Source organism: Solanum tuberosum, unplaced genomic scaffold, assembly GCF_000226075.1.
Source record: "Solanum tuberosum cultivar DM 1-3 516 R44 unplaced genomic scaffold, SolTub_3.0 scf00733, whole genome shotgun sequence".
Classification (NCBI taxonomy): domain Eukaryota; kingdom Viridiplantae; phylum Streptophyta; class Magnoliopsida; order Solanales; family Solanaceae; genus Solanum; species Solanum tuberosum.
Genome location: NW_006239664.1, coordinates 71,519 through 87,692, shown reverse-complemented (window position 1 = coordinate 87,692; position 16,174 = coordinate 71,519). Strand labels below are relative to the sequence as shown.

Sequence of the window (16,174 nt, the reverse complement as noted above, 5' to 3'; positions counted from 1 at the left end):
AATGCTGATTTTAGATTTTGTTCCACTATAGATTTGCTGGTAAAATAAGGAATTTTTACCTAGATACATGCAAAATAATAAAAATCTATTTCAAAATCGTGTCATACTGATTATTTTATTTCCTTTTGATCATATTTCCCAATTTTGTTGATCGTAACGCTTTTCGTTACAAGTTTTTTTTATAGTTATATAAAGCCAAATTTAAAATAGGTAGCACTTTTATGTGATGGATTTTTTTTTAGTCCATTCTAAAAAAATAAATAAATTTATATTTGATAATAATTTGATTTATTATAATTTATAATTACATAAATGTCTATAAATTATTTTAAATTATAAATTATAAAAATATTTCTTTTTTATAAAACGTGAAATAATATCACATAAATTGAGACGACGATGACTAGTAATTTTGTTTCTATTTTTTCTCGTCATTCTCGTCTTCCCATTGTCACGCCGGTCACCCGGCCCATACAAAGACAAAATTTACATACACAGAGAAAAATCCCCACAAACAAAAAATAGTAAAATACTCCTAAAATATTGCCACTCTGTTGTTTAGCTTTCTTGTTTTTTTCTCTTTCGATCATCATCAACAAGCACTAATTCTTCTTAGACGGCCATAAACAATTTTCCCAACTCTTTCTTTCACTAATTTTTGGAAAACATGAATGATCTTCTAGCGGTTAGTTTATTTTCTTCACCCTTTTATTTGTTGTTTTGATTACAGGGAAATAAAAGAGTGAACTTTTTGTTGTTTTTGCTTCCAAGATTTCAGTTTTTCTATCACATGTGTCTTGCTTTTGTTTAATTTTGCTGTCAATTGAATTTTGTGTGTTAAGTTTTGGTTATACTAGTGTGGTGAAGTTTGTAAAGATTGAATTTTTATGTAAGTTCTTGTGCTGTGTCAACTGGGACCCAGAATTTTCATTAAGGGGTTTAAAATGTGAGTGAGTAAATACACGAAGAAGGTGAAGGGGTTTTACGTATACTAGGTATACATAAAAAATAATTTTAATCATGTGTAAACAATGGTTAAGTTTAGCTATGCATAATTTTAGTTTTTGTATTACATGAGTCTTGCGTTTGTTTAATTTTGTATGTTAAGTTTTGCTTATACTAGTCTTGTGAAGTTTGAAAATATTGGATTTTTATGTAAGTTCTTGTGGTGTATCATATGTATCAATGAGAGTCAGTATTTTCATTAAGGGGTTCAAAATGTAGGGAAGTAAACACACGAAGAAGCGAAAGGGTTTAACATCTACTATTTATACATAAAAAATTAGTTTTAATCATGTATAAAAAGTGTAATTTTCTGTTAAAATGAACCTCTCGGCACTACTTGGCTCCGCTCCTGAACTGAATACTTGGTTATTTAACAAGTAATACCAATCTTTTGTTAGGTGGTAGAGTTTGGACTAGAATTAAGGTTACTCCTTCATATCCTATTTATTTACTTGCTTTTTGTTGTGTTTCCTGCTAGCTGTTTTTTTTTGTAATTTAACGAAGCGTAGTTTTTTTTCCTTTGATTATTGTGTTGTTCGGGTCAACTTGAATGCATCTCGGGGTTCCTGTTACACCCACCAACATCATACCGCTAACTCTGCCCATCTATATCCATCAAGGTTTGGACTGTTAGAAGAAATCACGTATTTATACCTCCGATTGAGATTTGAAACTGAGACCTCATGATTCTGAACCCATTTCATTGACCACTAGGTCACATCCTTAGATGCAATTTAACGAAGCTAACTGGAGATTCATTAATAATATTGGATTTTGTTTCTTTGTTTTCATGATAATTTTTATCTATATCACATTATCTTGTACTGCAAGCACTTGTAATGAAGGTTATACATTGATCACTATTTGATTTCACGCAAGGGGGATGATGTGATCTTGAAGTTTATTGTCATGTAATTTCTGTTCTTGTTTCAGGATTCAAGTTTTATTGCTGGAAAAGATAATGCTTCCAAAGAATCTGATATCGAGATGGGAAACCGATTTACAAGGAGCCAGTCAGATTCTGGAATTGACAGCTTTAACAAGCAGGTATTGCTTCACTGACCCCTGAGTTAGTTTTTGAGATTATCAGAGTAGTGCAGTTGTCATCTAAAGATAAAACTATAAGTACCAATTTTTCAAAAGGCTTATCCTCCCATCTCCTTGCTCCTGACATATGGTACAAAATCTTGCAGATACAAGAAATCGAGAAACAGGTTGATAAACTTTCTGGTTTCCTGAAGACCCTTAAGGTATCATTCATACAAATTCTTTGCCTTTTCTTTTAGTTTTAATTGCTGTTCAGAAGCCATTTAGATCTATTTGTACTTTCTTCTTTTGAGAAATTGCATATGCAACTAGTATAATGTCTTGGCTTCATTCCTGCTTTTACATGCTTTAAATTTTCAGTAAAATCAATCCTGAAAAATGAGTACTATTTCTCCCCAGTGTACTATAGATGTCTCTTGGTTAAAAAGAAATTGATAACAGTATAGTTGGTTTCATATCAGGGTTCAAATTCCAATAGTGTCAAAAATGATAGGTGATTTCTCCTCTGCCTTGGAGGTGGTAGGTACTTGCCGAAACAGTCGAGTTAGTTGCTTGTTCTTTTGGACCCAAAAGACAATCTTGGTTGCCCATATGAGAAAATAGCTGGTTGATAATAGTTAACTAGGCAATATTTCATAAGAAAATCAAGATAATAATTGTAGTGTTGAAGGCCAAAGAGTCTTAGTTAAGTCAGTATTTGTTTTTCTCCGGATTTATATATGATCAAAATAACACCTCCCCAATGTACTGAATAAGTCTGTTACTTAAGAAGAAGTGTTAGAAGATGTATACTTGGTTTCATTCTGCAAAAGATTGGAACTTTTAGTAGAGAACTTTAGAACAATTGGGTTGCTTGCTTTTAACCTTGTGATTCTGTTGGATTGTATGTTGAGGAATATGACATTCAAGAAACGGAATAGTATAATAAACAGTTTAGAATGGGTTCAACTATAGGAGAACAGATGAAAAAAAACGAATCAAGTCACTCCTCCCGGATGGAAAAATATGTTCTTGGCTGCCAATCTGAGAATAATCATTTTATAGATTGTTGAATTTGTTGTCACAAGTACTGGAGAATAATGAGTTTTCACTTTTGCCTTTATTACACACTTTGCATTTTGAAATAAAATGCTTTAGTTTAGCGATAAATTGCACATGCCACTTTAATCATTTCTATCTGATCAACATTTTTTTTTTACTTTCTCTGGTCAGAGATTATTAACTAATTGGAATTATCTTTCAGGATGCTAATGAGGAAACAAAGTCTGTAACTAAAGCATCAGCAATGAAAGGTCGGATAAGTGCTATTTCATTATGTCTTGTATAGCTAACAGATTCACTATAAACTTTTATTGTTCTCATCTCTTTTACCTTTAAGTTACTATTATATTGTGAAATAGAACTCTTAAGATTGTTAAGTTTCTCAGTCAAAACTCAAAAGTAGGCTACTATTTTTTCAATCCATTTACTATAATGCACTTGTGAAATATTAACATAGATAAGTTCGTCTATAACTGAAGAGAAAATTGGCCTTTGATCCTTTACTACGAAACAACACTGATAAGTTAGTCTATCTCTGTGTAGTGTTTGTTTTTTCGTAATCTGTAGCCTGCTTACCACAAGCTCTCAAGAAAACATTTTTTACTGTTTCCAGCTATAAGGAAGCGGATGGAGAAAGATATAGATGAAGTTGGGAAGATTGCAAGAAATGTCAAAGCAAAAATAGAAGCAACTAATAAAGAGGTAATTTGTCTATTCTTTTATATTTGGATCAGTAACACAGTTTTTGAGTTCAATTTTCATCACTTAAAAGCACTATAATCGTTTTCTTTTCTTTAGAACTTGGCTAATCGACAAAAGCCTGGATGTGGAAAGGGCACAAGTGTTGACAGATCCAGGACAAATATGACCAAGTACATTAATAAACATAGTTTGTCAATATTGTTTGATGTTATTTTCCACTTCTTGTGCTTGAACAGTCGTAATTGTATGAGTGTATTTGTTCTTTTTTAAAAAAAATATTTTTTGTTTTTTTTAATCGCTGATCTGCATTCTGCAGTGCCTTGACAAAGAAGTTCAGAGATGTTATGACGGAATTTCAGGTATAGACAAGTCTTGTTATTTGCTTTGTGCTGTCTTTTGTTCGATTAAATTGCTTATAAGTTATGTTCCTCCAGACATTAAGACAGAGGATAGACAACGAATATCGCGAGGTTGTAGAGCGAAGGGTGATCACAGGTTTGGATCTCAAACTTTTTCCAACATAAATATAACTTGAGATATGTGCTTATCAATATTTGAATATCTATATGTTGATCTAATATGTGGTTTTATCGTGTTTTTATCTCACAACTGAGCAGTAACTGGAACTAGACCAGATGAGGAGGTGAGTGCAAAGTCTTGCAATTGATAATCCCGATCAATAAGTTTGTTTTTTTGCTTATCTTTATTCTAATGATCGTGTTAGACAATCAACAACTTGATCGAAACTGGAAACAGTGAACAAATCTTCCAGAACGCTATCCAAGGAATGGGACGTGGACAGGTACCTCTTACTACTTCATTCTACTGTATTTTTTCTCTTTCGACTGTTTCTGAATTTGGGACTTAATTTATGTGGCATCCACTTCTGGTGTCTTTTCTCCTTGTTTCTTGTCAACATATTATTTCACTAGGTATATATAAAATGTAGGGAAAGCATGGTTTCTACTTTCTACGTTCGTTAATTATTATATTCATGTTGAACTAACAGAAACAGTACTAGCTGATCTCATTTGAATTCCTTTGACGTACTAACTTTGTCCATACTCCTTGAATTCCACGTATCTTGATATAATTAGTTTGGAAACATGAGTTTTATATATGAGCGCACATCCCAGTCTTATTTTAAATATCTCGTCACCTCATCAGCAAGCATAAAGCAGGACTGCAATCCGAATAGATTTTCTATACTTTTGAGTGTTTTCTAAAAAGTTGTGTGGTTCACCTTTCCCCTCTAGAAATTTAAGCTATATTAGTATGTCATTATCATTTTCCCTTCCTATTTCATCTGTAATATGCTCAAACTGTAGGTCTTAAGCACCGTAGAGGAAATTCAGGAAAGACACGATGCAGTGAAGGAAATTGAGAGAAAACTTCTTGACCTGCATCAGATTTATCTAGATATGGCTGTTCTGGTTGAAGCTCAAGGAGACTTGTTAGATAATATCGAAACACAGGTTTGTTTTCAACCCTCCTATTATTTCCTCAGCGTATTCCTACCTAAAAACGAAAGGGTCTCCACTTCTCTGTGTCGAATTTCTCAATGGAAATTTTGTTCAGGTGACAAATACAATTGATTATGTCCAATCAGGGGCTATTGCTCTTCAGACCGCAAAGAAACTACAGAAGAAGTCTCGAAAATGCATGTTTATTGGCATTATAATTTTCTTAATTATAGTAGGCATAATAGTTCTCCCCTTCATTCTCAAATCTCAACCTTGGAAGAGTAACAAGGGAGCTTAACTGTTTTGTTTTCGAGCTATGCAACGCATGTGTTTGCCTTTGGTTTACTGGGGGATAGAAAAGCATAGATTCACACGAGTCGTGTTAGCCTGTGTATAGCTTCCTTGTCGATTATATTCCTTTTCGTCTAGGCCACACTTCGTTAACTAGCTTTTGGTGTTAACGATCTGCTAATTGTTCATGATTATGTGAATTAGTATATATCATAGTTGTGGCTTTTTAAGTCATAAAAAACAGCTTAAAGAGGAACTTGATATGAATTTCCCCCCTTTTTTGATACTATGTTGAAAATTACCCCATCTTTTTGCCTATTTTCATGAAGTTCTCTTATATATTGTTTTTTCAATTTAAAAAATTAAAGAAAATATTATTATTGTTTTTTAATTAGCTGTCCCAAGTTGCGTGTAAGTCTTTTTTTACCATCTTTTTCCCTTCAAATAAATAAAATAAGTGGACGTTTGGATATGTATCATTGTGAAATTAGAAAAAAGTAATTCTTATTTTCAAAGTAAAAAAGATTTTTGAAAATCAAGTTGTGTTTGGCCATAAATACAAATTGAAGTTATTTTTGACTTTTTGTAACAAATATTAGGGGTCTACTCGATTGGATTCAAAATTTAAATTTTTAGCTAACCAAGCAAAGTCTACTCGATTGGCAAAATAACAAGTATTATATCAAACACGATTTTCCTTAGTTTACAGTTTCTTAAATGACCCTAAATTATCAAAGTTTAGATATTAAACAGGTTGTTGTACTCCTTTGATGATTCGAACTCATAACCTAAGAGTAAGACATGTTTACCATCCGAGCAACTCTCTCTCGTCAACGACCCTAAATGGTTACTCTTTCTCGATGGGCCAATTGGGCACAGCCTACAATTTATCCCAAGTATCTCTATTCTTCATCATTGTCGTATTATATCTCAAAATCCTCCATTCTCATCTTGCATTGTACATAATATACTAATACTACTTATAAGATTTGTACATTTAACAGTACCCAATAATGAACATGATATAAATGGTTAATATAAATATATATTGAACATGATATACTGTATATTAGATATGTATATTTAACACTACCTAATGCAGATTTAAATTTAGCGTATATGTGCATCGATATACTATATATTGTATGCATTACATTAATACCAAGTACCTTTAAGTGAAATAGATATTGACCATGGCATAATATATTAGATATACCCAGAAATGCTTCCTTATTTATAGGTAGTATTTTCACTAATATGGAGATTTGTAGGGACTAATTAATTTTATGGGAAAACTATCTAATTAGATAAACATTCCTACTATATTTACTAATTTTTCCTATAGTTTAAAATATTATATATTGTCTCACTAATTAATAATTTCAAGTTAGATACATCTAGACACATGCATTTTTACTACGAGATGCACTAAATAGGGAGAGAGACGAGCGAGATAGTCAATTACATTAGATACATGTATTTGGGGTACCAAATACATGAAGAGTCGAGTGGCTAACGAGATTGGAAAGAGACGAGCAAGAGAGTCAAATGCATGCGAATTCACTTGAATACAGTGTATCTGAAACAAATTACAAATTCTGGTAAGTTTCATTATAATGGAAAGTGTAGGAAAGGAAGGTACTTCGATACTAAATTAGTGGATTTATGTAAGTTACCCTAATTTTATTAAGAAGAAATTAAATGAAAGTAAATACAAATTGTAGTGTCTAATAGAGTAGTTGTAGCCTCTGGTGATAATGTTTCCTTAATAATAGCTAGTACCAGAATGGAAATTTGTGATAACCAATTAATTTTATTAAATATTCTTCATATTTAGTTGACTTTTTGTTTAATAAAAGACATCGTCTCGATCATTTATGTTCAAAAAGTTACATATTTGAATTTGGTATACCAAACTTTGTACATGACCATTGAGATGAGAATAACTAGCACATACTCAATCCTTTTATACGAAATTCAAGGAGGTTCATAAGCTATTTGGGCATAAATAGTTTGTTTGACTCGAAATATATAATCTATCAGATTTAATCTCCTTATTTATAATTTTTTTATCACATTCAAAGGATTTCTCATTTACTCATTTATAAGTTATGCAATTTTACTTAATCATGGCTATGAATATGATAGCATTGTGAGTTGTGACTCTTCAGTTTTAAAATTTAGTTGCATGACTTTAACAGGAAAAACTTATAGTTATGTGACAATTTATGAAATTTCCCCAAAAAATCAGACAATTTATTCCTCTGGATTTATTTTCAGGTGAGATATGCAGTGGATCACGTTAATATGGGTACAGATGCACTTCAAACTGCAAAGAGCTTACAGAAAAAATCAAGAAAATGTATGATGATCGCCATAGTTTTGCTTCTCATTATCGCGGGGATTATCGTTCTATCTGTGATTAAACCTTGGAAGAAGTAATCAGTTACTCAGAATACACATTACTTGTTGTTAATCCTTCAAATTTTCTTCTATGTATCTTTGTTTTTCTTGTGAAGTTGTATCTTCCTCTGTATCTTAATAATGTAATTAGTTGCCACTATTATTATATTGAATAATAAGTTTTGGAAAAGCATCAAATAAATCCATTAATAAGCAACTGGAAACTTTAGCATAACTTGGAAATCCAAATATAGATAAAGATACAAATGATAACACTACTAGGCAATTTGAGGGACAAAATAATGCCCAAAATGATTCAAATCCCTGAAGAATTATTTAAAAAGCTTAAAAAAACATCTTTATTGTACTTGAAGTTCACAACTTAAAAATTGGGATAGTTCCAAAGCTTCACACATCTTCATGCTCCAAAAGAAATCACTTTTTGTTGTTGTTTTTCTTACATTCTTGCCTTTGCAATCACCACACTTCCATCACCTAAGTTTGTTGTTCCAGTCCTTGTCCATTTTGCCTCAAATTGCTCCTCAGTTACACCTGCAATCACCATATTTCGAATACAATGTTACTAATAATTCGTGTTTGAAGTTTAAGTTTTATGCACTGACATGTAAAAATCATGTTTATACCTTTGCCCATAGCAGCAGTAGAGGTGATGCCTCCCTGGACAGTCCTTAGAACTCTATCATAGTAATTAGCACCAGACCATTTCTGATGAGCCAATGTGTCAACACCATGGCTCCTTTCCTCTCTTTGTATTTTCTCCACATAGGCCAACATTCCCCTCTTGGCGAAATCCTTGGCAAACGTGTCGACGATGAGTGCATCAGCATGGAAACCAGCTAAAGTAATGAACTGCCAGCAATAGCCTAATTTGGCTATTCTTGGAATGAAATCCATCATTTGGTTGTCATTCATTCCTGATGCATCCCAATTGAATGACGGAGACAGATTGTAAGCCAACATCAGCTCAGGCCTTAGAGACTTAACTCCCTCAGAAAATTTTGTGCATTCCACCATATCAGGACTTGATGTCTCCATCCAGACTAGATCACAGTATTCGGCGAAAGCCCATCCGCGAACAATTGCAGCCTCTACTGAACCCTGAAACCTGTAGAACCCTTCTCTGGTTCTTGGCAAGTCCCAGTCCCAAAAGAGATTAGGAAGGCCAAGTCTTTCAACAACCTCCCTAGCTTGTTCGTGCGAAAGACATTTCTCATAGCTCGAATGATTCATCCACTGGTTCAACCTCCTCTGCTTCTCGTGCTCCGCGAGGTTCATTTTCTTGATTGCATCAGTGACACATTGAGAAAATGTCTTGAGTTCAGCCATTCCAAGCCAGTTATCCTCAATGGCTTGAAGTTCCGGCCCTGTTTTGCCTGCAGCCATAGCTTCAGACAAAAGAGTAGCCAAACCCTTGCCCTTGAGATTCGGGTTGGAAACGCCCAAAATGAACTGGTGATCCCTTGTATCCACATTGGTTTGGATCAATGTGGCTGCAACCGCATCAGTACGAGCCACGAGGACCGTTTCAGTCCCCATGATATCAAACTGCAATCTTGCAGCCACAAGCCTGTTAATATGTTCACTTACAGCAACAAGCACTTTACCAGCCATATGACCACATTTCTTAGTAACAGAGGACTGATCCTCAATGTGGACACCAGCAGCACCGCGCTCCACGAAAAGCTTACACAGCTTAACAGTAGCAGTTGCACCACCAAATCCAGTGTCACCATCAGCAATGATAGGTTTCAAGTAATCAATAAAAGGGGTTCTTGCCCTCTCCTCTCTGCTCATGCTCATTCTTGCTTCTCTCTGCTTCCTATCATGATACTGCTGAGCAAAAAACAAATGTTCCACTTTGTTAGGAACAGTATCATAAGGGTAATCAGCAAGATCAGGCCCTGGTTCATTAGTACTTGTGTGAGTTGAAGAACACTGCCAACCAGAGACATAAATTGAATCCAAATGCTTAGCCATCATGGTGACTTGAACAGGGTCAAGTGCACCAAAAGTCCTTGATGCTGTCCCATTAGCTTGATGAGTCTTGAGTGTCCTCCACAGCTTCTGGGCTAACTCATTTGATGCATAACTTTGCCTCATAGTTCCTCTTAGTGCCACCACATCCCTAGCTGAATATGCCCTCTTGGTTAGCCTGAACCTCTCTGTGTTCCACCATGCTTGCACCTCTGCTGCCTCTGCTTCAAATCTCCTCTCTTCTTCCATAATCTGACACAGATCGAATTTCAAGAGTCAAACAAATATATTTGAAATGTATGTACTATAAGTCAGAATAACTAACAATTCAAACGTGACACATAAATCAGGACGAATCGAATACTAAGCAAGAAAGAAAATAAAAAATGTTTCAACTAAAAGATCATGTTGCTCCATTTAAATCCGTCTAAAGTATAAAAAAGTTGTAAAGATAGTGAGATAAGAGATGATCTTACCATTGAAGGAACTGAGAAAGATGCAGCCATGGCTAGAACTTTTAATTTTTTTTTTTCTTTTGTGTATATTTCTATACAATTGCAATGATGAATTGTTTATGCAAATGGTTGAGGCAAAGAGGCTCAATTTATAGTAGTAAAGTTGTTAAAACTAATACCAAATGCCAAGTAAAGGATAAGGAAAAAAAAAATTAAAAAATAATATTTCCACATCATTTTGCTAAATAATTTAGACCTTATCTACAGTATTTACTTATCTTGATTGATGAAGATAAAACTGAAGCAATTGCCCAAAAGGTGTTGATATCGAGGCAATGGAGGTTTCCAGCCATGACAAATATTGCAACTATGTTTGTCCTTTTCCTTATTTAGATGACCTCATTTCTTTCTAATTTTAACAACTTTTAATTTCCTTTTTTAAATGGTTGTTCTTTGTATCATGCCACTTTTCTCATTGGTTTTTCTAATCCTATTAGCTTAGTACATCCAGGATTAGTTTGATTGTTTCTAATCCTAGCAGCTTAGTAGATCATCAGTTAAGATTTTGTGTTAAAATGCATTGATTGAATATGTATAATCATTTATTCAGAACTTATTGGGTATTTGGATTGATTTTTTTACCATAATTGAATATTTGGCTAGTCATTTTTTTTCTAGGAAAAATGTTTATGACTCTATAAATGGAAGTTTATTTTTTCTAAGTTGACAACATTTACAATGTATAGTCCTTGGGGCTTTGAGAGTTTTGTGCATAGGGAGAATTTGTGTGAGGTTATTTCTTTCGATGTTGAGTACTCTCTTTTATATAATGAATTGTTCATCTCCTCTTGTGGATGTAAGTCGAATGACCGAACCACGTACAATATTTGTGTCTGTTTTGGTATATTTCTCATTTGTTTTCTTACTCATTATCTTTTGAAGTTTCGTTTTGCTAGCTTCCACATGACATTGGTTATTTCGATCCTAATAGAACTCATTAAATAAGTTGCTTTTTCTTGGAATTTGATTTCTGGTCATTTGACTAATAGTTTTTAATCTCAAAAGGTCACATTTCTTCATGATTTTGATCTTCTTCAAAAAAGAATGTGACTTTATGAGATAATAATTAAATCTTCTTTTCAATTTATAAGACACGGTCGAAATTTCAAGATTCAAATTTTTTGAACTTTGATCATGAAATTCGAACATGTAAGCTTTTAATTTTTATTATATGAAATTTGTATATTTCAAAACTATGTAAAAAGTACTACAAATCACACAAACTAACAATTATAGATATTTAACAGACAAAAAAAAATTAATTAAAAAAAACGGTTGGCTCTCGAAATTTCAACTTGCCACATAAATTAGAACAAAAAATATTAATTAAGTGATCATAAGAGAAATCAACTCACTATAAAATGTTGGGCTACGTATTGGTCGGTTTATATCGGTTTTGAAGTTTATCAGTTTGACTTATTAGTTATCGATTTGTAGAGATGCTAAATCGTTATAGAGTCATTAAGATATTGGCTTATCGGTTATTCATCGTTATCGGTTTAACCGTTAAGATTTGACACAAAAAAAAATCATTGAAAATCACTTAGAAACAAGATGACAAACCAAATGAATCATGCAAATGAGTTCACTAATTGCATCTTGCTCAAAATCAAACACTCTTACATTGAAGAATAACCAAGAGTTTGAGCCAACCAGAAATAAAAGTAGAAAACTTAACTCTAAGTCAAGGACTTTATTTACAAAATAGTATAAATATAATTATTTAATTTGTTATTGGGTTATCGGTTAACCCGTTAAGAACCGATAATTCAATAACAAAAAAAAAATCAAACTGTTATCAAAACCTCTAAACTAATAACTCATAAATCAGTAACTCTTTTTAGTTAAAGTTATCGATTTCAATTCGATTTTGAATAGCCCTAATAAAATGTATAAATTCAAAATTTTGAATCCAACTATATTAGTAGTAAGTATATTCGTTTTCATTGATTAATTCATTAAAAGAGTGTTTGAATTGGCTTAAAAGTTAATCAACCCTACTTTTAAGCCAATTTTGGACTTCTGAAAGTGTTTGACAAGGTAAAAAATGACTTAAAATAAGTTAAAAATACCAAAAGTAAGTTTTCCTTTTTTTTTTACTTAAAAATTATTTAAGTTTGATTTTTTATTTTTAACTCAAAAACTATTTTTTTTTTTTAAGTCAATCCAAACAGGCCAAGTGTGATTTCATTCTTTATGCACAAATAAAGCTCTAGTGAAGGTGGGATATAAAGTACCACATAGCTTAGTAGTAAAGACCTTAACAATGACAATTTACTCTCCCTTTCTTTCAATACGCACTATTTATTCAATAAAACAACTTATATTTTTCTATGTGCTTTTTTTAGGTAATTTTTTTAATAATTTGTATTATGTTCCTTCATATGTCTGTGAGACGATGCACAAGTTGGTAGGGTATTTTGAACAATCTCTTTCACATAAATATCAGTAACTAGGGATGGCAATGGAACACAGCGATACGAACACAAGCAGGGAGGGGCAGTTTAGGAGTTTAATAAGGTGGGGCAGGACAGAGCCATAGAGGAGTGGACTAAGGAGTACTTAATCGGGCAAATCAGAATAAGGAGAGTTAAAATACATTTTTAAAAAAAAGTATAAATAAGACAAGGTAGGATGGTAAAGCAACAAATAAACTGAAATTCAGAATTACATACTGAATTTGCTATATTTTCTGGAGTTCATATGAAGATAGAATTTTATACGGACTAAACAAAAAGCTAAGAGAATTATACTACAAAAATTCCAAAGGTTTAGTTTTGTTAAATTGCATTAGTCGGATTGAATATTTTTTGACTCATATACATATAATTAAAATATGTAATTAATAAAGTATAATATCAAACAAATTAATAATATTTGTGTTAGACTTTTAGAGGGACATGGCCTACGTTTATTTATTTTCACTCTTGCAAAATAATATATATATATATATATATATATATATATATATATATATAAGCATTAGGCTCATCAATTACTCTACTCTTTGGAGTCTTGGTGGGCAGTTTTACTAGTTCAAATTGTTGCTTGCACCAGAAAAGCTTAAATATATGTTTTCCTTTTTTTATTTTCCTAAATGAAAATGTTGTGAATGTGTGCACGTCTGAATAAAATTGATAGCTTAACATCAAATTATAATAAGAGGCACTAAATACTTACAAACATGCACAAAAATATTATTAATTTTGTTTAAATGTTTTATCAAATTGAGACTATTTACTTAAAATATTATTTTTTATCACATAATAATTTTATTTTATTTAAATTAATTTTTAAATAAATCCCCAAATATAATTTTATTTGAATTATATATTCATTATGTTTATATAATTGTGAATTATATCCATTTAGATGCTAAAAAATAATCAGTCTTAATCATTCAATATTCAAATTTAGAGACGATACTGTAATCATTCAGACGTAGATTCAGATTCAGTCGCCCGGAGTACTTCTTCCTCTTTTTATATACTCTATTAAGTACATTTATTAGTTATCAAAAACAGCGTGCTTTCGTTAGTTTCTCAGTTATAATGTGATTTCTTTTCCTATGAAACTTACTTTCATCCACTAATTTGTAGAATTTTCTTTTACACCTAACTCATTAAATTTAACAAATGTTAAGAACGGTAAATTTTGCCAAGAAACATTTTTAAAAGGGTAAAATCACTTTATTAACTCAAGCACAAACATAATTTGAGTTGTAGAAATTAAAGAGAAAAAGAAAAGCACTATTATAAACTTAAATATATAAACTAAACGAGGTGGAGCAAGACATAGCTAATAAAACGGGGCGGAATAAAACAGATTGAAAATTTTAAGGCCGAATCCATTTGTGGTCTCCTAAAGTTGGTATTAAGTTTCACTTAGACACGTCAAATGAGTGATGTTCATTTTAGATGGGCCCACTAAGAGGAATTCCGGACATGGGCCAATATTGGGTTCGGAAATAAATTAGTTAAATTATACTTCATTAGACATACATCACCACCATGTATACTAACCTTACATATACTTTCGAATAGGCCAAACTCATCGATGACCCCTTAAAGTTGGCACTAAGTTTCACTTAGACACCTCAACTGGATGATGTTCATTTTAGACACCTCATGTAGGGTCCCGTTGTGTCATTTTGACACTTTTTGCTGACATGTTAAAGTGAGTGTGATACACTCAACAATAGAGTGTGAAAGTCTCAATTTAGCTATTTTTTATTTTATTTTCTCTTCTTCTCCATTTTTCAAGCTACCACCTCCCACCATTTTTTGAAGCTTAAACTCCTTCAATGGAGGTTGAATTTTTTATTCTAATCCGTTTTCAAGTCATTTTTCTTCTTCTTCATTGTATTACTTTTCTAAATCTATAATCACCTCCCTCCACTTTTTTCACTGGAAAAATGGATATCAATGCTCATATTTCATATTTATTTTCTCTTTCTTTCTTTCTTCCTCTCCCTCTTTTCTTCCCACAAAACAACACTAAAAAAAAAGAAAAAAAAGGAAATTCGAAACAATTTAAAAAGTTGATTAAAAAAAATAAATTGTTAGGTGTAGTAGAGAAGACAATTACCTTCGGGGAGGGGGGGAGTTAAATTGATTTGTTTAGAATAATATTTTTATTTTATTTACTAAATAGATTTAAAAATATTTTTTAACTGTAATCATTTAATTGGTTGTTTGCCACGTCATCAACGAATGTATTACACTCTTCTTCAACTTTTTGCTTATTGTCAAAAAAATGTCAAAATGACATAGCGAGACCCTACATAAATAATCATTACACAATTAAGATGTCTAAGTGAAACTTGATGCCAACTTTAGGGGACTACCGATGAATTTAGCTCCAAATTTTAAACATGGTTAAATGGAGCAGAACATGGTGGGTTGAATATGTAGTTGAACAGCCCAACCTGCCCTGTCCTATTAATATCCGATTCCCATCGATGAATGATTAATTTTGAGATATTTATATGACTATGACATTTAATTTATTAAATGTATGATACTGATTTCTTGCAGTGGTAATAACAATTTATTTGAACTCTAAAAGGGGATTAGGATTTATCCATACAAAAATAGTATTATCTCTTATCCTAAACTAAATTCACATTTCAATTGACAGTGATAGACGAATTGAAAGTCACGGTGAAGTACCATTAGAAACGATGAATTTATTAATGATAAATAAATTTATAATTCGTTTTATGAGTAGTTCCAATTTCCAAATTATATCACATTTTTAGCTTCTCAATATTCAAACTACGTAATATTTGATCATGAGAAAAACTGCATATCTGCACGTATATTATCATTTTGTAAAGTTTAAGTTGATTCAATCCAATTTATAATTTAAGAGACTAGTAAAATTGACTTTTTAAAAAAATAAAAATGACACTTATTATGAAACTATTTTTTAAAAAACAAATATAAGTGCAATCAAGATGGTAGTTACGTTACTTAATTAAGTTACGCCTATAGAATGCTCTATTTGTTCAAAGTTCAAACACAAATCGATGAACTTTCATGTCATGCATGGACCCAAAGTAGATGGCGTTCACAGTAAATACGTACTCATATCGGGATTTTTTTTATTGATTTCTCACTTGGTGTTTGATATTCATATTAAGATTTGATTTAATTTGAACTCGCGCCAAAAGTTCACATTCATGGGTGAAATGCTTTCTAACAAAAATAA

General features: G+C 32.0%; 2 protein-coding genes across 3 annotated transcripts; one reads left to right on the top strand and one right to left on the bottom strand.

The window, feature by feature from the left end:
• Positions 1–507: 507 nt before the first annotated feature.
• LOC102581413 (syntaxin-132-like) lies at positions 508–8,150 on the top strand. Of its 2 annotated transcripts, none has more exons than XM_006367214.2 (12): positions 508–685; positions 1,939–2,052; positions 2,199–2,255; positions 3,296–3,344; positions 3,707–3,795; positions 3,892–3,965; positions 4,112–4,154; positions 4,230–4,290; positions 4,413–4,438; positions 4,520–4,597; positions 5,124–5,270; positions 7,830–8,150. In XM_006367214.2, the coding sequence occupies exons 1-12, from the start codon at positions 668–670 to the stop codon at positions 7,989–7,991; spliced, it is 918 nt and encodes a 305-aa protein (XP_006367276.1). In that variant the 5' UTR covers positions 508–667; the 3' UTR covers positions 7,992–8,150. The 2 variants fall into 2 exon arrangements, with proteins under 2 accessions (XP_006367276.1, XP_006367275.1); XM_006367213.2 differs by lacking the exon at positions 7,830–8,150 and adding an exon at positions 5,374–5,757.
• LOC102581970 (isocitrate lyase) lies at positions 8,133–10,549 on the bottom strand. The gene is made up of 3 exons (XM_006367215.2): positions 10,424–10,549; positions 8,597–10,199; positions 8,133–8,504 (listed from the first exon to the last, which is right to left on the bottom strand). Exons 1-3 carry the CDS (start codon positions 10,451–10,453, stop codon positions 8,410–8,412), a joined length of 1,728 nt encoding a protein of 575 aa, XP_006367277.1. The 5' UTR covers positions 10,454–10,549; the 3' UTR covers positions 8,133–8,409.
• Between the last annotated feature and the right edge of the window lie 5,625 nt (positions 10,550–16,174).

Coding starts and splice junctions, on each gene's coding strand:
- LOC102581413 (XM_006367213.2), top strand. Junction 2,256..3,295: donor GTTTCCTGAAGACCCTTAAG/GTATCATTCATA, acceptor ATTATCTTTCAG/GATGCTAATGAGGAAACAAA. Junction 4,598..5,123: donor AAGGAATGGGACGTGGACAG/GTACCTCTTACT, acceptor CTCAAACTGTAG/GTCTTAAGCACCGTAGAGGA.
- LOC102581970 (XM_006367215.2), bottom strand. CDS start 10,453: ATGGCTGCATCTTTCTCAGTTCCTTCAATG. Junction 10,200..10,423: donor CTTTCTCAGTTCCTTCAATG/GTAAGATCATCT, acceptor GATCTGTGTCAG/ATTATGGAAGAAGAGAGGAG. Junction 8,505..8,596: donor TACTGCTGCTATGGGCAAAG/GTATAAACATGA, acceptor TGGTGATTGCAG/GTGTAACTGAGGAGCAATTT.